The sequence below is a fragment of the Anser cygnoides genome, chromosome 23 (genome assembly GCF_040182565.1).
Source record: "Anser cygnoides isolate HZ-2024a breed goose chromosome 23, Taihu_goose_T2T_genome, whole genome shotgun sequence".
NCBI classification, from domain to species: Eukaryota; Metazoa; Chordata; class Aves; order Anseriformes; family Anatidae; genus Anser; species Anser cygnoides.
The window spans coordinates 5,042,659-5,066,071 of NC_089895.1; the positions used below are offsets into that span (position 1 = coordinate 5,042,659).

General features: G+C 60.3%; 1 protein-coding gene across 3 annotated transcripts; it reads left to right on the top strand.

The window, feature by feature from the left end:
• On the top strand, positions 1-19,601 carry PLEKHN1 (pleckstrin homology domain containing N1). 3 transcript variants are annotated; one of them, XM_048067341.2, is made up of 15 exons: positions 1-318; positions 1,602-1,701; positions 6,033-6,179; positions 6,342-6,422; positions 7,265-7,352; positions 10,134-10,258; positions 11,004-11,171; positions 11,467-11,547; positions 14,389-14,458; positions 14,770-14,924; positions 15,662-15,856; positions 16,232-16,468; positions 17,514-17,624; positions 17,740-17,788; positions 17,978-19,601. In XM_048067341.2, the coding sequence occupies exons 1-15, from the start codon at positions 239-241 to the stop codon at positions 18,166-18,168; spliced, it is 1,878 nt and encodes a 625-aa protein (XP_047923298.2). In that variant the 5' UTR covers positions 1-238; the 3' UTR covers positions 18,169-19,601. The 3 variants fall into 3 exon arrangements, with proteins under 3 accessions (XP_047923298.2, XP_066838100.1, XP_047923299.2); XM_048067342.2 differs by having other exon boundaries at positions 7-318; positions 11,022-11,171; XM_066981999.1 differs by lacking the exon at positions 11,004-11,171 and having other exon boundaries at positions 2-318.
• Positions 19,602-23,413: the final 3,812 nt, after the last annotated feature.

A 23,413-nucleotide genomic window follows, 5' to 3' on the forward strand; every position in this document is an offset into this window, starting at 1 on the left:
GCCGTGGCGCTGGAGCCGGCACCCAGCCCCTCCCCGCGGCACGCAGCGCGTCCTGGCCCCACGCGGGGAGGGAGGAGAAGCGGAGCAGCTGAGAAACCTCGGCCAAAAGTCTGTTTGCTCGCTGCTCACACCCACAAGAGTCACTGCAGACGGAAGCGGGGAATGGCTGCGTGACACACCGACCGCCCCGGCTCCGCGCGCCCGCTCGCTGCTCCCAGCTGCTCCCGCTGCCGCCGGCATGGGGAACATAACTTGTGTTCCCCAGGCACCTGGGAGGTTCAGGCACTCGTTCAGAAGGAAACCTTCGCTGAAGAAAGGGTGAGTACGCTCGTTTTTATTCGGGACGGTTTTTCCAGCTGCCCTGCTGACTGTCTCCATGCGGGACGGGGCTGAGCCCCGCTTGGGGAGCCCAGGAGTTGTTGGCAGGCCCGGCGAAGGAGGGCTCCTGGGGGGTTTTGGGTGGTGCTGGCAGTGCCAAACGTGATCGACTGGCTGCCAGCACCTGGGAGGTTATTGCGGGGCTGTGCTGGGGTACCCCAGCGAGGCTGCCCTGAGGAAAAACCTGATTTAGGTCATTTTGGGTTGAAAAATGGAAACTCCCCCCCCCCGTGGGGCAGATGGGGCGCAGGGCGAAATGCCTGACGTTCCTCCTCTACACCCACAGCCTTTTATACGTGACGCCCAGAGCTGTGGTGCCGTGGGGTGGAAAAGCAACCTTCACATCCCTTTAATTTCAGGTGGCCCCGAATCCCAGCACCCTGCCCCTTCAGGCCGATCCCTGCTTGTACCCCCGGAGGAAGAAAATACCTGTGAAATCCTCTCGGGGCTTTGGTGTCGGGTGCCCGGGACAGCACTCGGGTACCACAGTCCCAAAATAGAGCCCGGGAGGAGACGCTGCCACCGGTCCCGGGTCTCGGGGCTGCCCTAAACCAGGAGCAAGGCAGCAGGAGTCCGTGGGAGAAGGATCGGGGGATTGGGACCCCGAGGGCTGATACCGGTCCCGGCTCCCCGGGGAGGTGAGAGGCGAGGAAAGGTGCTGGGAAATCCCAGCGAAGCAGTCCCGGTGCTTCCAAACCGGTGCCTGCTCCTTACCGGTGTGCGCATCAGGAGGAGCTGGGGGCTCTGCTGGGAGCGGGAGGAAAGGGAGAGGAAAACCACAGAGCTCCCAATAAAACCTGGCTGTGTGCATGTGCGTGTGTAAGTGCCCACATCTCCGCGCCGGGGGGCTGACAGCAGCCTTCGGGGCTGGATGGGGCCTCTGCCTTCTGAGCAGAACATCCTTCCCTACTCCTTTGGAGGCTCGGCTGAGCCCGGCTGATCGTCTGGCTATGGGAAGAAATGATAAAAACAAAACAACAAACCGAAACAAAACCCAAACACCGACAGGTGCAGCACAAAACCCATTACAACCGTCCCAGGCTGTTTATCAGCCCATTAAAGGGCTGGGATGATTAGAAAGCCCATGACAAATTGCTTACTTAGCGTTCCGACTTCCTTATTTCTGGGAAGAAATGAGAATTCGCTACGCATCAGCCTAGCTCTGTGTTTACATGCGTGTTTTGTTTCAGTTTTTCTTTTTTTTTTTTCCCTCCCCTCCGTAGGCAAAATGGCAAGAAAAAACTGCCCAGCTTTTTCGGCATAGACGGAGGTGGGGAGAGAGATACAACCACAGACAAAATCCTGCAGTACATCCCGGGAAAGGCAAGTACCAACGCATCCTGCCCCCCTCCCCAGCCTTCCCAGGGTTTCTTCCCACCCATCCCAGGGCCAGATGTGTGCAAAAAGGGCCCCGAATGGGGTGGCGGCAGGTTTGTCTCCCACCCACCACCCGGGGGCTGAGCCCCCTGCCTCTCCTGGCAGCATCACCGACAGCTCGAGGTCCCTAAAGAGGGGTTGAGGGGACCTGCCGTGTCCCAAAATTCGTCTGATGGTTGTGGGGTGCTGAGGGCAAGGCAGGCAGCATGGTGGGAACATCCCCCCCACCCACACACACACCCCGTTCCTCTGCTCGTGGTTCTTTGTTTCTGGGTCGCCCCGTTGGAGGAAGGGAAAATGAGAGCGAGCGCTCCAAGGTGATTCATTCCCACGCTGGAATGAGACGGAGCAGGCGGCACGCTCGCGGGGAGCCTTGGGAAGATAATCAGGAAGGGCAGGTCTGCCCCGGGCACGTAGCAGCCCTGCGGCCGTATGGCCCGCTTCCCAGCCCCGCTCGGGGCACGCTGGGGCGCACCGACGAGCCCCGATGCGTTTGCCTGGCTTTTGGGGTTGCCCAGGGCCGCGGATGGAGCAGTCCCGGGCATGTGCCCCCCTCCCGTGTGGGTTTGGGGAAGGGGAAACTGAGGCAGGGGTCGCAGGACGGTGGCGGGACTTTGCCCCTTGGGTTTCTCAGCTGGTGCCGAGATGCTTTGTCGGGGGCTCGGTGTCCAGGCTCTAGGCAGTCCTCCAGCTCGGAGGGGTGGGTGCTGTCCCCTCTGTTTGGGGGCACCCTGGTCGGTGCAGGGGGAAGCTGTTTGGCTGCCCGTGACTTCTGGCTGAGGGCAGTTGGGGTGGGCACGGCTCCCTGCCTGCCCCCAGCGGGGCCGTGCAGCACCTCGGGGGGACCAGACGCCGCCTACGTCCCCCGGGAGAGCTGCGGTGGCAGCAGGTCCTGCAAAAGGAACCCCGCGAGCTGCCGGGAGAGAGGTGGCCGAGGATGATTCGCAGGGGAGCAGAAGTGCGGGATCCCCTCGGGGCAGGAAGGAGGGAGGAGCAGCGGGGTGGATGTTACCCCCGCCGGGGGCGGCTGGGATCCACGCTCCCTGCCCAGCCGCAAGCATCTTGTGCGGCCGGGAGACAGCCACGGTTTAGTCCTTTTCCCAACCCTCGTTTTTCAAGGAAAAAAAAAAACCAGCAGGAGGTGACCGGGTGCTGCGGGGCTTTGGAGGGACTCGAACATCCCCATCTCAGAGGCGATGGGGTCACCCGCGCTGTGCCCATGGCAAACAGCTTGGGATGAGGGCAAGAAACATCCCTGAAAACCTGTCCCCATGACCCCACCGTGGATATTGTCCCTGGCACGCCAAGCCAGCCCCCCAGCTCCCACCCAGCGCCTTTATTCCCACTTTCCCACACCTAAAATTTGGCGGGGGGGAGGACGGGGCAGAAGAGCAGCGCTTCTCCTCTGCCTGTTTTATCATCCGGCGGCAGCTTTCGGCGCCCCGGGGCAGCAGCAGCAGCAACCCTGCGAGGCTGAGCCCTTCCTGGGCCGGTGACTCAGCGGGGAGTCACCGGGGGCTGCAGGGGCTGGGGCAGGTTAATCAGCAACCGGCCCTACCTGCGGGATGAAGCAGCGGGGACGGAGGCGGGGAGCGAGGATGTGTCGGGGTGGTCACGCTGCTGCTCACCCGCTGCGTCGCCAAACCCCGGGAAAAATAAGATTTCCAGGGGTCCGTGCTGCCCGCGGCGCAAGGGGACAGCTGAGATGCCCCAAAAATGTGCTCCTTGGGCAGGGAGAGGGTTCGCCCCCAGCACGACCCAGCCAGGGGAGGGCTTCCAATCGCTGATTTCCTTTATTTTTGGCTGCGCGAGGTCGTTGTGGGGTTGCCGGTGCTGCTTTTTGGGGGATGGCTGGGTGCGGGCTGTAAACCTGTCCCCCAGTGGGCTGCCCCGGGGACGTCCGAGGTGTCTGCCTTCTGCAGGGCTGGGTTCACGCAGCCTGGAAACTGCCTTTGTACCCGGGCAGAGCATCAGGAGCTTGTGGGGAAGGGCATCGAGCAGGGGCTGAGCCCAGCCCAGGTGCTGGCCAAGCCACGGGTCCCTGGCAGGAGCAGCAGAGCCCATGCTTGGGACGCCTTGTTCGCATGGCCAACGCACCCGGAGCGCTGCGGGTCACCGCTGTGCCTGGTGGGGACCTGTTCTCCAGGGATCTTGGCGGAGGACCTGGTCCAGCTGCTGGGTTTGGAGGTGCCCAGCTCCCAGCGCCGCCCTCCTGAGATGCGGGCAGGGACCTGTGGAAAGCTGGGGGAAGCTCCCCGGTGCCTACTCAAAGGCTGTGTGCGGTTTGGGTTTAAAAGAGAAAAACAAACGGGTTAGAAAAGTCCAGGAGAGCCCTGCCGGGTAAAAAATTGACCAGAGCAGTCCCACTTCTTCCTGCAATACCTGATGAGGAACGATAAGACGGCTGGCGCTTGAAAGGCTTCTCAATTACATCTTTCTCAAGAGAGAAAAATCCTGCTCCCCCCCCTCTTTGACCCTGGCCGGGCGAGCAGCTGGGCTGTGCCCAAACTGCGCCGTCTGCCTCGCTGCAGCTCCGCAGCTGAGAGCTGGAGAGCTGAAGCTGGCCCCAAACTCCTCAGCAGGCTGTTTTTGTTAATGTTTCACTGTCTGTGCCCTGGTGTGGTGGCCTCGTCCCCATCGGGGCATCGCATCCCCCCTAAAGGTGGGATCTGGAGATGCTGCTGCCCTGCCCTGGGCTTGAAGGAAGGGACGGGGGTGTCGGGGGCACCTCACCCCTGCGGGGCTCTTTGCCAAAATCACTGCTGGCTTCCCGGCGTCCAGGCTGCTTTTGCATCCCGGGGCCTCACTTATTAGAGGGCAATTTCAGGCCGAGATCCGGCCAGCAGCATTGCTGGGGCAGCCTCGCTGCTCCTCTCTGCGTCCCTGCTCTCATTCCTGCGCCCCGCCTCACCCCGCTGCCAGGTTTTGTTATCGGTGCCCCCGCCGCCAGCCGATCGGCCGCTCCGTGTTCCGGCAGCAGCTTGCAGCACCAACGCAATCCTTTCCTATGCTTAATTGCCTCTCGGTGAGAGCGTTAATTGGCAGCCGGCGGGTTCCTACCTCCAGGGGAGGATCCGGGTGCATGTGCACGGGTACCCGCGTGGAACCGGCTGGAGGGAGACGTGGAGCAGAGAAAGGCTCAGCCTGCACCCCAAAAAGCCGCCTAAATCCACGAGGGTGCGGCGGGAGCTCCAGCCCTCGCGGGTGGAAGGCTCCTGGGAGGGGATGGGGGCCGGAGATGGGCAGGGTGATGGGTGAGGAGAGGGGTTAATGCCATTCCGCAGGGCTGAGTCACGGGGGCCCCAGCACGGATCTGGTGCGCGCTGCTGGCTCGCCATCCATCACGGGGCGCAGGCAGCTGTCTCGCTGGCCGCCGGCGGCGGGGGAGCGAGGGCTGCGCGGGGCGAGAGCTGTCACCCCATCCCCGTGCGCCCTGGCTCCCTGCTAGTTCCTGGAAATGCTGCTGCGACGAGCGGGGAGCCGCATGCCACCGCCAAGCCCTTTGGCATGGGACAAAACCCAGCCTGCAACGGGCAGAGCGGGGTCCCCCCAGGGTGGCTTCGCAGCCAGGGAAAGCTTGCATCTCCCACCTGCCTTTCTCTTTTTCTCTGGAATTAATATCCCGGAGTCCGTGGCGTGCCTAAGACTGATATTTAGGTCTCGGATGTGCACGCAGGGTGTGGGCCTGGGGGGATTCTGTGGTCTTGCTGGGATACAGCCCCTCCTTCACCCCAAAGAGTCAACCAGCCTCCAGGAAAAACCAAGACCGAAAAGAACATTCTCCCCAGAGAAACTGCAGGGAGAGCTTTTCACCCCCGGGCTTGGCGCAATACCCCACGGGCTTTCGGCAGCGCAGTGCAATAGGGGTGTGGGTTGGTGTCATTGCACAAGGGAGGGATTTCCATATAACCAGGGCTCAGGAAATAAGAGACTCCCTGCCTGGAAGGCAGACTGTGTTTGCTGAGCCTGGGTTGATCCTTGCTCCAGTGAATTTAATTAGGACGGCAGGGGGTCAGCTGTGGAGCTGGGCGACCCTAAATGTAGGATGTGCTTCTGCGCCCCCTCTTTCCCACCCCATAAAGCCTCCTTTTAGCTCCCTATCTCCCCAGGCCCGCCAGCAGCACCCGAAGACAGCACGCTGGCATGGAGACCCAGCAACAAACAGCAGGGGCTGGGCACCCTCCCAGGTCACCCTTTGGAGGACGGGTCATGCTGGGAACATCTCCTCCATCCAGCCCTCCCACCTCTGATTTGTTTCTCCTGAACCCTTTGTACAGCACATTCAGAACCAAGAAAACCAGAAAGAAAACCTGGACCAGAGGTTCCCCAGCCTATTCAAGAGGGGAAGGAGGAAAACGGTTGTCAGGAACCTGGGGAAAATCATCTATTACTCCAAGGTCAAGCTAAAGCTTCAGCACTGCCAGGTAAGTCACGGCACGGGCCTGCGGGCTCGGAGGGGCCCTGCAGGGCTGGGAAGAGACGAGCACTTTTGGGCAACGGGACCCATGGGGACCTCCTCCAGCTATGGCTGGTGTCCGTCAGAGCCCCCCAAAAATGTATTTTTATTTTTTTTTTATTTTCTGCAGGAGGTGAATGACTGCTACCTGGAGCTGTTCCAGTCTTACCTGTACTTCCAGTCCATGGGCTTCAACGGGCTCGCCTACCAGGTAGGGCATCTCCTGGGCAGCACGGCCAAACTGGGGGCACTGGGAGGACAGAACGGGACGGGACAGGACAGGCAAACCCCGCTCCTGGGGCTGTGCTGGCCGCCGCTGAGCAATCTTTTAACCTGGTGGTGCTGGTTAATTACAGGCAAAGGCTGTTTTGCCAAAAAAATCACAGCCGAGCAAAGCCTCAATGCACTCTTCCTCCACGGGAGTGAGTATCTGCAGCTGAGCGTTGCTGTTTTGGGGATGTTCGGAAAGTTCGTCCCTTTTAGAAATGATTTATTGTCTTCTAGGTCACTTGAGGTTAATGCGATGTGACAATGCAGTCTCTTGAGTCAGCCAGCAAGCCAGCCTTCAGCCGAAAAGACACATGTCAGAATATAAACAATATCACAAAATCCCCTGTCTGCCTTATAAACAGCCCCTCAGATTATTAATTCTAAAGGAATTAAAAAGAAATTAATGTGCCGGCAGTGGCCGCTGGACATTACGGCAATTTGCATCCTTTACAGCCCTTGTTCAGAGAGCCCAAGACAGGGAGCACAAACTTGTCATCTGTCCCCGTGCCTCGTTGCAGGAACCCGGCAGCCCAGTTTTGCTTTATGGGCATTTTCATCTGGTTTTCTTCGCTAAATCAGCATTGTTTCGTTGAGCTTTCTCTTAAAACCAAAAGATTTGAAGCGTACGGAGAGCATTCTGGCCAGCAGGGCTGTGGACATCCTGAATATTTCCAGATTTCTGCAGTCCAACCTGCTGGGGCCGGGGCTGGGCTCCCAGTCCCCCACGATACAGGGGTGCTCGTCGCCCGTCCCCCGAGATAACGGTGCATCCTTCTCGCGCAGGGACTGCTGCCTCTGAAAGAGCTGAACGTGTGTGAAATCGAGACTGGGAAGAGCCCGGGGCAGGAGGATCACGCCTTCCGCATCACAGGTCGGTGCCTCCGCGCTCGCTTCGGGAATGGGGAGCAAAGGGTGCGTTAGTCACATCTGCCTGCTCTTTGTCCCCCTCTGACCTAGTCCCAGAGGAAATCACACTGAGAGAGGAGACAGGGAGGTGATGCTCGTCCTCCCACCGTTTGCATCCTTCCCTCCGAGGCTCCGAAATCCCTGGCCACGGATGCCCAGGGCTGCAGGCAGGGAAGGGGCTGGGGGGGGAGCACAGGGGATGGGCCGATGGGGCACCTGGTGGTGGTTCCTGCAGGAGCTGTGCATGCTGATGTAGATTTGAATGCAAACTGCAGCAGTGCTGAGAGGTGAACGGCCCCACCAGTAACACCAGCTGGGTGCCATCGTAGCACAGCATCACTTCTTTGACTCTCCCCCAGCAGCACTCCTGCCTCCATGAGCCTTTTAGACTTTTCTCGGCGAGATCTTCCTTTATAAAACGTTTCCCGGGATCACAACCTGCTGCAGCATGGCCGGAGGCTTCTTTGGGCAAAGTCATTACAGAGCTGCAGCAGCCCCAAGCCCCCAAGAGGGGCAGTTACAGCTTGAAGTGCACAGAAATAAGCGGTTAACCCTGTAAAGACAGAGCCAAGGAAGCTCATTCGTGTCCTGTGCCCACTGCTAGAAAGCCGTGCAATGGCCACTGAAACAAAAAAAATAACCTATAAAAAGGAGCTGGGAAAAATGACCCACTAATTTTAAGGACTGCCGGGTTGTTGCATCATTGAGCTGCGTGGGGCAGGGCTCTCGAACCCTTTTTGGCAGCCGAAAAGACGAAGGAAATCTCCGCGCAGGGCTGGGCGGACGCGCTCTGATCGCGCTGAAACGCGGGCGAGCGCGGCTGGGTGGAAAATCGCCCCGAGCTGTGCTGGGTTTGGGTCCTGCTCAGGGGAAGAACAAACCGAGGCTCTTCTGGCAGAGGGAGGTGGTTAGGAAATAGTGACAAGGAGAGGCCGGGGAGGCAGCGGTGTTTAGGAAACCCGTGAGATCAGCGGAGCAGTTTTATTTCTCCGCTGGAGCGGGAGAAACCGAGGCGCAGCAGGAGCAGAGCCTGGTGTGTGGCCTCAGGGTGGGAGTCTTTTGTCTCATGACTTGGAGACAGAAGACACGAGCCCATCCTCTTGTGAAATCCTGCGGATTTTCCCCAGGAACTGTGCTTTCTGGGCAGCTCGGTGCCTTGGAAGGTGCCAGCACCGTCGCTGCTGATGCTGGCACCTTGGCTGCTCCAGGCTCTGGAGCATCCTGGTGCCCCTGCCCCAGCTGGGGGTGCTGCAGCAGCTTTTTGCTGGCTCCAGGCAGAGCTCTGGGTGGGAACGGGCTGCAGCCGCGCAGGGAAGTGGCTTCGTTGACCCCGACCTTCCCCTGGGAGCCTTCCCACGGAAAGGGGAAGCGCGGGGCAGACGAAGGGCGCACGAGGGCCGGCACAGGTTGCTCAGCCCCGCTGCGTCACGGCGCTGCCGCAGGCTGTGCTGCTGGAGTTCCTCTTCTCCTTTTTCCCCCCCTTAGCACCCCGTCGGATGTGGCGGCGAGGGGTGGCAGGGCACGCAGTGCCGTGCTGGAAAAGATTCCCGCTGCCTCTGCGATGGTCTGGGTGCTCCGAAAGGGCTCGGAGCTTCCCGAACATCTGGATAACGTTGTCACGTATGCACCCTCCCGGCTGCCCTGCACAGGGCAGGGAATCTCTTTATCTCCGCTGCAAGGGCAGGGAAATCAAGGCAGGGAAAGAGGCGAGAGCTCGGAGCCACGCGGGTCGATGGGCACACGGGTGCCCAGGGCTGCGTGCCACCGCAGTGCTGCGACGGGTCTGAGCACCGTGACTCACGGGCTGCCACTCAGCTGCCTCGGTTTCCCCACCTCTGTGTTTGTGTTAGTGCATTTCTGGACAGACGGAGGTGTCTCAGAGTCTTAATTAAGCGATAGTCGCAGATAATGCAGGAATTACGAGATGACAGGCGCTCCACAGGAGGGCAAAGTACCGTGTTTATGCCGTGCGCTCGTTATCTGAGTACCTCCAAGTCCCATGAATCCAGGCCTTATGAAGCATGCACCAAATATGGCTTTAATTGTGAGATCACGGGTAAATTATTAATCACAACGTCCATTCTGCAGCGTGCCAGAAATGATTATTAACGTCATTAGGTTGTCTCCGCAGTGAGTAGCAGGGGGTGTGTGAGACTGGGGCTTGTGCTACGAAGGGAACGATAGCCGGAGACGCTAAACCCAACGAGATGTAGGGCTGTTCCTCCCTCCCGGGCCACGTCTGAGAGCAGCTTCAGCTCGTCTGGCACAGGCCCTATCTGGCGAGGCAATAAACAGGCAGTATTGGGAAGCTGCTGCTGCTCCATGTGTTTGCAGCCGAAGCGAAACCAAGAGCACCACGATGGTTTGGCGAGGCGTCATGGATGCTTTCCGCAAGCCGACGGGGGCTTGCGGAGTTAAAAGCTGCCTGCTGTTCTCAGGCGTGACTTTTGGACTCTTGGACTTTTGCTCCTGACTTGGTTTTGGACAGAAAAAGGGCGGTCAGAGCTAGAGGTGACCGCAGGAGCTGAAGGTGCCGGCGAGGTTGCCTCCCGAGAGCTTCCCAGCAGCCCGTCCCATGCCAGGAAACGTGACGGAGATGGTGGCGGCGTGGGCTGGAGCTCGGTGGCCGGAGAGCAATGTCCCAGGCAGCCTGGGGTGCGATGTGCTGAGCCAGGACAGCCCCGGCCAGCTGATTGCCCTGTGATGCTCGTGCCCTTATCTGCTCGTCTCATCTCGTTTCTCCCAGGTCCTTTGCTGAATCCCCTTATCGTGTTCTGCCCGACTGAGTCAGAGCTCAAGCAGTGGCTTTACCACCTGGAGAAACAGATCCACCTGAACGGAGGGAGCCTGGGCCTGCCCTTCCTCTCTCAGGTGAGCGTCTTGGGCCGGTGAAGCTGTGTTAGAGGGGGACAACCCCTCCAGCCAGCCGCTCTCAGCATTTTCCAGCACCTTTTTCCGTCCTCCTTTGGGGCTCGGGGCTCCTCCAGCCTGCAGAGCGTGAGCAGAGGGCAGGGGGTGGAAAGGCAGCGGAGCTCTGGGTCCGCTTCCAAGCGCTCCCTGCTGTGCTCGCTGCTATTTCCAAATGCTGGGCGGAGACGTGGGGTTTAATCCGGGCCCGATCCCCTCTTCTCCAGGCTGGCTGCTTCCCTGCAGCAGCCAGGAGCCGCCCCTCCGGTTGGCGTGCAGGGGTCCGGCAGGGTGTGGGTGCCAAAAGGGAGCCCTGCCACCCAGGGGTGCCGCACCACGAGGTTTGGGGCTGCTTCGGAGAAATTCTCACCCAGCTGGCTGCTGGTGCAAATGTCCTGAGCTTGCAAAACATTTCGGAGGAGGAGGCTGGGAGCGGGGTCTAGCAAACAGGACCAGATTCAAGAGGCCTGCCTTCTCTTCCAAGCTTTAGGGGGTGTTCTCCTCCCCTCCTGCCTCTGTCTGCCCACGTGTGAAACGTGGATATTCCCCTCTGAATTCCCAAAACGTGCAGATGATGCTAGGCTGGAAAGCTGCCTCCTGCACAGGTTTATTTGATCTTTCCTGCCTCTGCCCCGCTTGAGAAGTGTCCTGCCGTGGGCCCTGTGCTGGCTTAGCGCTCAGGGGAGGACACAGCTTCCCTGCTCCTCAGCCCTGCTCCTGTCCCCAGGATGACTGGCAGCAGAGCTCCATGGGGAAGGAGGAGCTGCGGTGGTCCGTGCAGAACATGCCCGTCCAGGAGTGGAGAGGGACCCAGCGGGAATCCCTCGGCAACGTCCTCTGTGCTTCCAAAGTGAAGCTTCAGCACTTGCCTTTCCAGGTAGGACGCAGCCTCGGGTCGGCCAGGCCGATGGTGCAGAGCCCTGCCCAAGTGCTGCCAACCATCCAGGGGGTCCCCGAGGGCTCCTTTAACCCGCGCCCCTGTAAATGGGACAAGGTTTGTCACCGTTCCTCCAGCCCAGCTGCGGTGCCAGGGGACGGCACGTGTGCGCAACGAGCATTTGGAGGTCGGGGCTGGCAGCTGGAGCTGCAGGAGCCTCGCCGGGAGGCTGTGCCCCAGCAGCAGCTGGGCTCTGTCCCCGGGGCTGAGCCTTCCTCCTCTTTGCTTTTCCAAGGAACAGCACGACCGGCTGCTGGTGCTTTACCCTTCCACCCTGGTGATAGTGTCTGAAGAGCACAACACTTTCTACTTCAAGGTAAGTTCATTCGCAAGCCTCTTCTCCCTCCCTCCCCAACCCACCGCGGCGATTTCAGCGCGGCCCCAGCTCTTTGTTCCCCTCCACCCGGCTTTCCCTGCGCTCCCCGTCTTGGCAAGGGCTCTCCCTCCACGCTGCTCCCTTGCCAGCTGGCAGGCGAGCAGGCAGAGGGATGTTGCGAGCCATCTTCCCATGAGAAACACCTTGCCCTCCTACAAAAGCCCCGGGGGGAAGGAGGTGGCTGCCAAGGCTCTGGGAGGAGGAGGTTGGCGTGCTCCTGGGCGGCCGTGCCGGCGGCTTCCCGAGCCCCTTTCTGCGGCACTGCTTGGGAGCGAGGAGCACGGGAGCTGCATCTGCATGGCCTGCGGTGTGAGCCCTTAAGCCCCCTTGCCAGCATCCGTCCTAGACACGGCTGTGATGGCTGTTAACCAGCCCGGTGCTCCCCGACCCTGTTTTCTCGTGCTGCAACGAGTGTGCCGAGACAAGCCGCGCACTGCCCAGCTGGCAGGTGCAGCAGCACCGGGACGTGGCGGTGCTGAGCTCGGCGGTGTCCTTGTTAGCTGCTGAGACAGGAGCCAGGGACCAGGGACGAGGAAGCCCTGTGGAGGTGGAGGGCTTGTGAATTTGAGCGTGAACCCGCCGGGGTCCTTCGTGCTATTTCCCCATGCCCATGTCACCGCCCTGAGCGCTGCAGGCTGCTTGTAATTCAAGCGGGAAGACCTGCACGGGGCATCTCACTGGCTGCAGGAGGCCGTGCCCGCAGTGGGAAGGGGCACGAGGAGGGATGCACACCATTAAAAGCTCTCCTCTCTCAGCCACCCGGGTGTTTTCCAGCAGCTGGTGGCTCCTGCGACACGCCTCCGACTGCGCCTGCTTTCGGGAACGCGTACTTTGCAGCTCCTGGGAACGGGGCACCGCGCAAGGGGGGCCCTGGGCTGGGCTCCCGGATTAACTCATCCCTTTTGAAACCTTAAACCAGATTTGTCTTCCCCGGCCACGCAACGCTGCCTTCCCACGGTGCCGGAGCGTGGGTCCGCGGGCGCCTCGCTAGCGGTGCCGAGGGCAGGGCTGCGCGGCTGACTCACGGCCGGCTCCCTGCAGCACCAACCGGCTTTTCCACGGGCGTGCCGGGGCACAGCAGCCTTCTCCCAGGGCTTCTGCCAGCCGGCTTCCCTTCCTTCCCCGCGAGCAGACGCCGAGCCCTGCCTCTGGTGTGCGAGGGAAGAGCCTGGCCCTTTTGTTCTCCGGTTTTGGGCTGGTGCGCACGGGGCTGACCCGAAGCAGCCGGTTCTGGCGAACCGCTGGTGGGAAAATGCCCCCAGGCAAGGTGTCGAGGGGGCGCAGGGGGGCTTCTAGGAGGGGGGCCGTGCCCCAAAAAGGCTGGAGGGGCTGCACGGGCAGCGTGCATGCTGTTTGCAAGGGATGCTCCGCGCCTACCCCGCACCAGCCCCCACCCACGCACGGCACCCGTGTGAGCCGAAGCATCAAAGTCCACCTCTGACAGCAGCAGGGGAAACTGAGTCACGGCGCGGAGCTTTCCCTCCCACATTCATCCTCCTTGCGCTGCTCGGCCAGCAAATTCCTTGGCTGTGCAGGAGAAACACTGTTTTTTTAGAAAAAAACGTGTTTTGTTTTTTTTAAAAGGGAGCTGTGTGTGCCCCTGGGGGACTGCGGCGAGGCAGCCGCCCGCACAGGTCCCCGACACCTGCAGCCTGTGCAGCGGGGACAGTGAGGGCGTGATGAGTTGTGGGGTTTTTTTGCCAGAAACCTGATTTTTGCAGCTGGAGAACTCAGGGAAATGGATCCCAAGCGACTGCACCTTGTGCAAGGAGCTTAGGATCGGTGACAGGGCTTTGCTCCTGCTTTCGGTGCTTGGTGGGGGGCACGGTGAGGTGGGCGCTCGGGTTTTGGGCACTGCGCAGGTCCCGCGTGTGCCATCCCGGCCAAAATTGTCCCGGGGCCACTGCCAGCAGCAGGGGTACGGTGACCAAGGGAGGGGAGCAGGGGCTGCAGGGACCAAGGGACGATGTCCCGCTCAGCTCACAGAAAGGGAGAGAAATTAAAAATAAAGCAGGGAGCTCATCGGCGAGTGGTGTCCAGCGCAAAATCTGCTTCAGCTGCTCGCCCAGGGTGCTTCTTGCTCATCTGGGGAGCCCCAAAAAAAGAGATCCCGATGCTAATTCAGCGCTGCCAAGCCCTGGGCCCTTCTGCCAGGCTGCACAGGGAACCAAACTGTCACCGGTGGCACTTGGAGCAGTGAAACCCCCACAGGCCACCGGAGTGGCATCCACATCTGAGCCCCACGGCCCCGGAGCTCACGTTTCCCCCGCTGGCATTTACAGGGCTCAGCCCTGCCTTTGTGAGGCTTCGCAGGGTGCGGGTGCTGGGGATTCCTGGCTGCGAGGCTGGAAATCCCAGCCCGGCACGTTCAACCTCCTTCAGGACCACGTTTGCACAATTTTCTGGAGAAGTCAGCTGTTAAAGCGTGGGAAATGAAAGCAGGGAAAGGCATTTTTTCTGAGCTCACTTCTCAGGGAGGGCTTTGTAAGGACACCCACGGCTCGTGCAGCCCCGCTGCCTTCCCAGGCTTCTCCCCATACCCCGTGAAGATCCCCCAGCTCCCTCCAGCTCAGCCCGGTCCTCGCTGCCAGCACTGCTTCACGGCTCTTCTCCTGCTCCCAGCTGTGCTGGCAGAACCTCGCCGTCAGCTCCTGAAGCCTCTTGGCTTCCCTGGGGGGCAAAAATCTGGTGCAAGGGAGCGGAGCCAGCGGTGCCTGCTCGGGCGGGCGCACAGCCCCCGGCGCAGCCCGCGTGTGCTCAGCCTGCTTCTCTCTCCGCCAGGGCGAGCTGCCGCTCAACGCCATCCAGGTGTTTTTTGAAGAGAACGAGAAAACCTCCTTTTTGATAGAAGGTGCGTGTCCGCCGTGCCGAGGGCTGTGCCGGCAGCGGCTGCGGAGCTCGGGCTGGTTTCGCTGGGCTGCTGCGAGCATCCTGGCACCCAGACCTGGCGAACCGAGCCACGTGGGTGCCATCCTTTGGATCTGGGCCGCCTTTGTCCCCGTCCCACGAAGGCAGAGCATCCTCCCGCGGCTCCCGTGCTGCTCTGGATGCCCGCGGGACATGGGGAGGGACGGAGCAGGAGGGGTGCCCACGGGTTTTTGGAGGAATCGCCGCGGGCTGCGCTCGCCCCCAGTGCCAGCGGGACACGGTGCTGTTTTACAGGCCGGCTGATCAATTCGATCCGGGTGATCTGCCGCAGCTATGACGATTACCGGGAGTGGCTCGACTGCCTGAAAACAGCCCAGTTTCGAAACGCCGACTCCTCCCTGTCCGGATCAGAGAGCTTCTCGGGATCAAAGCAGCCACACCTCGGCCAGGTAACAGGCGCTGCGGGTTCGCGTGGCCCCCGATGGATGTCTCCGGGGGCTCTGCCTGTCCTGCCTTTGGCCAAGTGTGAACAGAATACTCTTGTGACACAGCAGGCTTTGCTTCAGGTGCCCCACTTGAAGGCTCGAGGTGTGCCAGGGGAGGTTTTGTGAAGGATTTCTTGCTGGAGAGGGCAGTTGGGCACTGGGACAGGCTGGTGTTGGAGCTCCCAGCCCTTGGGGGCATTTCAGAGAGGTGGGGACGCGGCACTAAGGGACGTGGCTCGGTGATGGGACACTGTAGGTCAGGCTGATGGCTGGACTTGGTGGTCTTGAAGGTCTTCTCCAGCCTCAATGGCTCCATCATTCTATGCCTCTAAGACTGTCATGAAGTTGCCGATCCCTGCAAACTAGCTTTGAAGCCCTACTTTGTACCATATAGGCTGATATTACACCGAATTCCCCCAAAAGCAGATCCCTGGCTGCAGCTCACAGCAGTGCCACGCAGTGAGGAGCTCCCAGCAGGACACCACCAGGGTCCTACAAGGAAAATCCCCCCGGTGGCATTGCAGGGGGATGGGGTCGGGGTGCCCGGGCACCCACCTCCCTGCTGCAAGCACCCCTGGGTGGGCTGGACCACGGAGCCACGGCTCCATCCTGCCCAGGCTCAGCCCCAGGGAGCAGCACAGAGGGCAGGGTGTGGGGATGCTCGGGGTGCTCTGACACACCCCCCTTCTCTCCCCCAACAGCTTGGTGGCAGCGGGAGAGGCTCGCTGGCCTCCGATGGCCGCACAAACTCCTGGGCATCCGGAGGGAAAGGGGCCACCTTGACGCACCTCTCCCAGAACAGCGGCTCCTTCCACGACGCACAGTCCTTCGTGCTGCTGTCGGAGGGCAGGGTGCTGGAGGACTCGTTCAGCTCCAGCTACTCCCAGCCTCTCCACGTAAGTGAACCCCCAAAACCCGGGACATTTGTGGGGTCAGAGCGATCCATCCAGGTGCCCGGGTGGGCTGAGCTCGCACGGTCTGTATTCGCGGCGCGGCGTTGCAAATCCGTGCTCGGAGCCTGTGTTTGTCCTGGCTCAGCTCTGTCACTGCTGATAAGGGAAAGGCTGATAAACACCCCCAGTTCTTAAATTTTTTTTGCATAAGGGTTGTAGGTACGGGTTGCAAAAGGCTGGAGGCGGCCACACGACCGTGGGGGTGTCCCAGCACGGAGTGGTGCCCGTGGCACCCCGAGCAGGGCAGCGATGGTGCATCGGCTGCGTGCATGCATGCCCAGGCTGTTGGAAAGAGCCCATTTCACCTTCTCCTCGCAGTGCCTGCCCCATGCCAACTGGCCGAGCACCGGGCTGCCCGCGCAGGAGCTGCGGAGGGGCGGCAGCGCCAGGAAATCCAAAGGCAGAAGCGGCCAGGATGCGGAGAGGACGGCGCGCGGCCTCATCCCCGAGCACACCGGCGGCGAGCTCGTGCCCGCAGCGTACAGCGAGCCCTACTCAGCAATTAACTCATGGCATCGCCCCACGGCCCCCCCGTCGCACCCGGAGCTGAGCAATGTAAGCGGCTGTGGGGTCTGGGGGCTGCCCTCCTGCCTGGGGTGGGTGTAACTGCAGGGATCTGGTGCCCGTTTCTCTCCGGTGCCTTGTGCTTTCCTCACCGGTGCTGTAAGGCAGCGGGGAAATCATTTCCACAGGGGCCAGCCCCCATCCCCTTTGTCTGAGAAACATTTGGGGTCATCACCCCGTTCCTGCCTCAGTTTCCCCACCTGGATGGAGCCTGGCGGGTGCTGCCCCCCCTGCACACCCGGCTCCCTCGGCACACGCAGCGCGGCCGGATCCGTCTGCCTGCGAGAGGCACCCCGTGCTGCTGCAGGTCGCCTCCCTGCCTCGGCACACAGCTTTTGGGCTCCCGAAATCATGCCCCCGGCCATTTCTTTTCCTGCTGTCTGCCTGAGCCCGAGCAGATGTGGCACTGCAGGACCGGCAGGGCGGCGGGCTGGGGCAGGGCACGGCACGGCTCGGTTCTCCTCCAGCCGGGACAGAGGCAGAGGGAACAGGTTTCCCCTTGCCTTATCGCTCGATGCCGGTATCACAGCAGCCCCGGGAAAAGCCAGAAGCCACGAAACAAAGGCCCAGGCTGAGATGTCGCCCAGCCTCCAGAAACCGGAGATGAGTCAGAGGCAGAGAGCGCCTGATCCACACCCCCCCGAATAACCGGGGGCCTGCTGGAGGCGATATTTCTAGTTCTGTGCATCCCTTAGCAGCCTTGGCTGGTGCCCCCCGTATCGCTGAGCCCCCTCTCCCCCTGGAGGGCTCCTCCTGACCCTGACCCTGAGCCGCCCGTGGGTTTCGCCCTCCTCCCTTCACACCTGGCCACCCTCCGTCACCCCTAGCGGGGTGCTGTGCGCGACCTGCACCCGTTCTTTCTTTCGCGGCGAGGGCTTTTGGCACTGGAATGTAGCAGAACTTGCAAGGCAGAGAGAAAAACCTTGTTTTGCCTAAGTCTGCAGCAACAATCTGCTCGCAGCAGGGCTGGTTCACAGTGTGGGGGAGCAGCCGGTCTCCACGGCAGGCATCAGCTCTGCAATTTGTTCTCTTTAAGGTCCTGCAGTGCCCGAAGACCTCCCAGCCCCTGCCCAGCAGGCACTGGAGGGAGATGCCCGGGGCGCAGAGACCTCCCCAGCCTCCTGCTGATGCTTCTTACCTTTCCAGCGTGAGTTGTGCGAGCAGCCCTGGCTCAGCCCGGTGCTGGGGTGCAGGGGTGGTGTGAAGCGCTCCGGGACTGCGTGGCTACGCCGTCCCCATCAGCACATTTTTTTCCTTCCCAGGTCTCATCCCTGCCAGAGGAACATCTGGGCCCCCTGCTGCAGCCACCAGGTGAGACCCTCGGGAGCTGCTGGGGTGCCGCAGCCCCCTCCGCTCCCCCAGCATCGCTCGGAGCAGGGCTGGGAGGGCACGTGGGGGGACTCGTGCACGTCCTCCCTCTTTTCTAACCCTGCCGGTGACGGAGCAGGCAGCCACGGGGCGCTCAGCAGCTCTCCGAGCTCCTCTTTTGCTTTCCTGCAGGTGACAGCAGCGGCGCTTACGACCTGCCCGAGGGCTGCTCGCGCCGCGGCTCCGCGGCCTACCACGACTACGCCGAGCTGCAGAGCTTCCAGAGCGACTTCAGCTACGACAACCTGTGGGAGGCCGAGGGGAGGGCGCCCAGCACCCCGCGGGGCTCCCCAACGCCCAGCCCGCAGTTCTACCAGGCCTGAGGAGGGGTCCCACGGCCAGGCACACAAAAGCCCCCGGGGCTCTTTTCCCCCCTGGGCTTCCCATCCCGGCGGGGTGCAGGGAGCAAAGGGAGGGGATCTGTGATGAATCCTACGAATTGCCGTTAAGCCAAACCTTCCCCCTTGAGCTCTGAGGTCTGGGAAGATGTAGGGGACGTGCCCGGCACAGCGCGTGGGGTCGGTAGCGATAGCTGTGCTCGTAGGGTTGTCCTCCTGCAGGATCGGAGCTGTCTGGCAGAGATGGAGAAAGAAAGCCAGGGTCTTTGGGGAAGTTCTTTCCATTTTATGCAAAAAAAAAATCCTTTCCTGACGGTGCTGGCTCCAAACCATAGCGCGACCTGCAATACTGAGAGCCTGACACCTCGGAGGTGGAATAAAGCAAGGTGCTGCCACAAAATAAGCCACAAAATAAGGCTCGTGTTTACCCAGGACTTCCCAGAAAGGATGCCCTAGGTTCCCCCTACGGGACCGCGTCCTCCCCTCCCACCTCTCCGCACATCGCTGGGCCCACACCAGAAGCTGCCTGGGGTTACTTGGGCAGGGAGGGAAGGAAAAAAAATCCTCTGCAGAGACCTGCGGCTCGCTCTGCCCCCCGCCACAGCAGCAGCAGGATTCAGGACACAAACAACAGGGGACAGAGTCTCGGTGCTATCTCTTTGCAGCCTCTTCAGCCAGATCCTTTAGCACATACAGGGCAGCAGCAAACCCGAATGTTTTTTTTTTACCTGAGGCTCCAAATTCTTAACCTTTGTTCCCTAAGGAGGCTGCAAGCCGAGCATAGTAGCAAAAAATCTCGATTTTCATTCTTTCACTGGTGCAAACAAAACAATCCAGGAGCTCTTTGTACTTGAATATCTATGCATTGTATCGTAGTGTTTTGTTACGGTTTGTTTTTCGGAAGGCAACCAGCCAAGTTTACATGTAAGGTTTGATTGTATTTTATGTATTTAATGTGTAAATGTGTCTGAGTTGTAGATCTATTTAATTTTGTAGCTGAGTTGTAGGCCTATTTAATTTTGTAGCCGTGGATGACCTTCAGTACTGTAGAACGGGCAGCTCTGTGCTCCTCCGTGTGTGTATGTGTCGGTTTGGGTCTTCTAGCTGTTATTGTTCTGTTTCAGGTTCACTTTCATGTTAGGAAGATTTGTCCCTAATAACTTAACCCCCAAGGACCTATTTATTCAGGACGGGATCTCAGCAGGGAGCGGCAAAGGCACGTGCTGTCCTGGCGGGGGCCGTGCTCGTGGGCTTTTAATGCACGTTGGCGTTAAAGCTGTCACCACGATCCTTTTAATTGTGTTTTTAACGGCGATGTCTGCGTTGTACCAAAGGGGGAAAAGCCCTCCCCGTTACTGTAAAAGTTCCCCGGTGGATCACTGTGAGCCCGTGCAAATACAACAAACCTTCTTCTGGAAGACTTTTGTTCTCTCTTTTTCCACCACCTGGCTTGGTGGCGGTGAATTTTCGCCCCTTGCTGCTGTAACAGACCCCTTCCTGCCCTGAGGACCTTGTGTCCCCGGGTCGGGGAGGATCCCCGGCGTGCTGACTCCCTGGGTCAGGGCAGGCACGTGCAAGCACCTAATCCCAGAGCAAAGTCTCCACCGCATGGCGGATTAATGCCAAAGCTCACCGGCCTCTGCTTTCCCCCGGAGTCCTGGGGGTCTCGGAAAGGAGCTCTCCAAGCTGCCTCCTGCACCCCTATCGATCAGCAATGGGTGGACACAGACGCAAGGGGCCCCCGACAGCAGGATCCTGACCCAAAGCGCCTGCCAGAGCTCGCAGAGCTCCCCCCAGCTACGTCGGGGCTAAATTTGTCCCTTCCAAGCGCTGCCCTTTGGACGTGCAGGCTGCTCATTTCTCACGCCTCCAGCGCCGCCCCCGTGCGCGGCCGCCGGGGTGTGCGCGGCTCCTATTTCGGGTCCTGGACTGTGTTCATGCCTCGGCACCTGAGGTATGGCCTGGCCCTGTCCCCGCCGTGCTGCCGGGCAGCGTTTTGGGGTGACAGGCGAGCCTGCCCTTAGCACACGGGCGCCGTCAGGGTTCGCACCGATGGAGAGCTGGGCTGGGGGTGTGGGCACGACCCAAGCGTCCCACCTTTGCCCAGCTGCTCAGGAAGACCTGCTCTCTGCTCTTTCTTTGCTGCTACCCCATAGCAACTAAGGATTATGATGGCAAACTGCCACTGAAATGCTTGTACAGCCCCTGCCTACAAGCAGCTAAAGGAGTTTGGCTTATTCCCCTTCCCAGCTGGGGTTGGGTCCCCTATAAGCAGCCCTTCTCCCTGGTCTCCCTCTATTTATCCCTGCTCGGAAGGTTGTACGGTTTTCCCAGGCTGGCACCATTAATACACAACAATTTATGTGCATATACAAGCCCTAAAGTGTTTCCAAACCAGCCTCCACGAGCATCAGACCGGTCAGGCCTCCCACCTGAGCTCCACAGCCCGCCTTCCCTGTCGAGTCATTGGGTTTGGTGGCCTTGGGTTTTCCTGAAGGTTTCCCATCGGGATGCTGACCCAGGAGCTGTGTCCACCTACACCTGCCTGGTGGCCGGGAAAACTTTCTCATGCTTTTTCTCTGATACTGTCTCAGCAGACAGAGGGTTTAGAAATAGATGGTTTGCTTAACGTGGCACCAGGTGTCTTGGTACAGGTAGAAAATGGAAACTGAAAATGGAAACTGTAGTACCTGTGAACGCGCGAAATACCTCCCTTTTCCTGGAAAATGCCTTCATCCACCCCAGCAGCAGCAGCACAGCCTGAGTGAGGCTGGGGGGCACATCCCGCGGCTCCGCGCGGTCACAGGACACCCGCCTCTATTCGCAGAGCAGGTGCACGGCACAAGGTGACATTCACTGCCAACAGTTCCCCCTGTGACAGATAATCTCGACTCCTTCGCTAGTGCTAAAAGCCATGAATTGGGTGTTGTGCCCCCTCGAGGTGTGGGAACCCCCGGGAAGAGCGCGCTGCCCCCGAGCAGGGACCTGGCGATGCGCAGGATGCAGCGGCTCGGCGATGCGCAGCTCCCTCGGGGATCCTCGCTGGGAGCCCACCCCGGTGCCTCGTCCTGGCCTTGCTGCCCCTGCGAGCAAGGAGGGGGCAAAAGGCAACGCCAGCCCCGCTGCAGCCATCCAGGGCTGGCACCAGCAGCCCTCAGACATCCCTCTGATGTCCCGCGAGAAGACGGCGATGACGCAGAAATGACCCAGCAGAAATGCCCGCAGGAAGCTTTGCTCTGATTTCATTACTGAGAAGGTGAGGCAAAAAATAAATAAATAAATAAATAAATAAATAACAGGAGCTGCTCTGGCGAAGCGGATTGCTGCAGGAGAGGGGGAGAGGCACAGAGCCGTGCCCGCCCCGGCTCCGGCGCGCATGGCAGGGCAGCGCGTGGTATGCCCCGGCGGCCCAGGAGCGTGCACCTGCCTGACTTTTTCATCTGCTTGGCACGACGAGGTGTCAGATGTGGGAGCTACGTGCGAGGCGAGGAAGCGGGGCGGGATGGCACGGCTCCCGCTGCCGGCCCTGACGTTTTCTTCAGCGAAGTGCAAACAGCCTCGCCGCCACCGCGAGGATGCTCCGAAAAGGTCGTTTCTATTGTGGTGGCCGGGGCTGTTGCAAAAGACGGTGAGCTTCTGGCTGCTCCCTCCGGGGACAGATACAAGCAGGCTGACCTGGCCGTGGAGAGAGGCGAGAGCTTAAAAGGTCAGAGAACAAACCAAGCGTTAAAACTGCAGGCAAGCCCGTGCTGGTTTCCTTGAAGGACACCGGAGACGCCGCTGCTTGAACGAGCACAGCAGACGCTCCCGGAGCTGCTACCAACGAGCTTCTTGCAGTATTTCCCGTTGCATCTGCAGTGGACTGAAAACATCCATCTTCTGAAATATTTATTTCATCTGCTTCTGCCAGCGGAGAACAAAAGGAGTGTGAAATGCACCTGTGACCTGGTGGATAATCTGGTGTCTTCGGTGACTTGTGCAGGGGGAGGTGCCAAAGCACATTTGTTTCTCCAAGCCCAAGCTCTGAAGGACCAGATCCCGACGGTCCCAGGCAGGCAAAGTGCTCTCACCGCAAAGCAGATGGGCGCCTCACGCTGCCCGTGGTGTAACGTGGTCCTGAGCTCTTCTGGGAAGAAAGCTGGCGCAGGTTTCACACCCTGGGATGGAGACATTGAGGCAGAGAGATGGACTCCTGGAATCAGAGTGGTTAGGGTTGGCAGGAGTTGGGGTGGGAGTTCAGGAAGACACAAACCAAGGGTGTTAGAAAGGATCAGGTGCGTGCCCCCATCCCAGAGCTCCTGGAGGAGCTGATGTCCTCAAAGGTGTCCTCAACACCGTGGCTTCTGGCCAGGAAGGCTCCCAGATCCACCGAGATCTCCAGGCCAACTTTGCACCACTGAGACAAACCAGGGCAGCTTTCCCAGCCATTTTGCCTGGGATTAAATTTGGTGATTTCTGGCACGAGCCTTTATTAGCTGCCAGCACTGCACCTGGGAGCGCTGCACAAGCTGGGAGGGAAACTAACTGTCCCTGCACCTGCAAAGCGAAGGGAAAAGGTTATTTCTTCCAGGCTTGTGTGGCAAGGCTAGAAAACACAAAAATCTGAAAAATTCAAAGCGAGGAAGAAGCCAGCAATGCTTGTTTGTGGTTCAGCTTCCGCTGGGATCTTCAGTCTGCAGGAGGAGCTGTGCAGGATGAGAGGAGGGCTGGCGGTCCCAGGGCCCCCTTCCTTTCAGCAAGCCTGTCTGCTGCCCTCCTCTGCCCTTTTTCTGCTTTGCTCAGCTCCGTGTCACTTGGTCTCCCAGGAAAGCCCTGCAGAATGAAATCGCCCGCTTCCTCCAGCTGTTCCCCCATTACCCACCCGCCACGCCGAGGCTGCCGCATTTCCACCTGCCGCTGAGCTCGCGGGGAGCGCTTAATGGATTATGGCTGGATAAACAGTAAAACTGAGCATATGTGAGCCTTTCCACCTCCCCTCTGCCTGCCGTGCTCCTGCGAGCGAGGTCTGCTCGGCAGGACTTCCAGGGCTGCAGTGCCAGGCTGTGCAGGGAAGGACGGAGCAGACCTGGGGGCTGCTTCCCTGCGCCCCCCCCCGTGCTCACCGCTGTGCTCGTGGGCACGGTGCGTGCTCAGGGACAGGCCCTGGGGATGCAGCCAAAGGGGAGGAAAAGCAGCCCAGAACCCTGGGTGCTCCGTCCTCTAGGGCTCCCCATCCTCTTCTATGCTTTTA

Excerpts from the sequence above, each read along its gene's own strand:
- PLEKHN1 (XM_048067341.2), top strand. The coding sequence starts at position 239 with ATGGGGAACATAACTTGTGTTCCCCAGGCACCTGGGAGGTTCAGGCAC. Across the intron at positions 319-1,601 it reads AAACCTTCGCTGAAGAAAGG|GCAAAATGGCAAGAAAAAAC; the intron begins GTGAGTACGCTC and ends TCCCCTCCGTAG. Across the intron at positions 11,172-11,466 it reads TTCAGCACTTGCCTTTCCAG|GAACAGCACGACCGGCTGCT; the intron begins GTAGGACGCAGC and ends TGCTTTTCCAAG.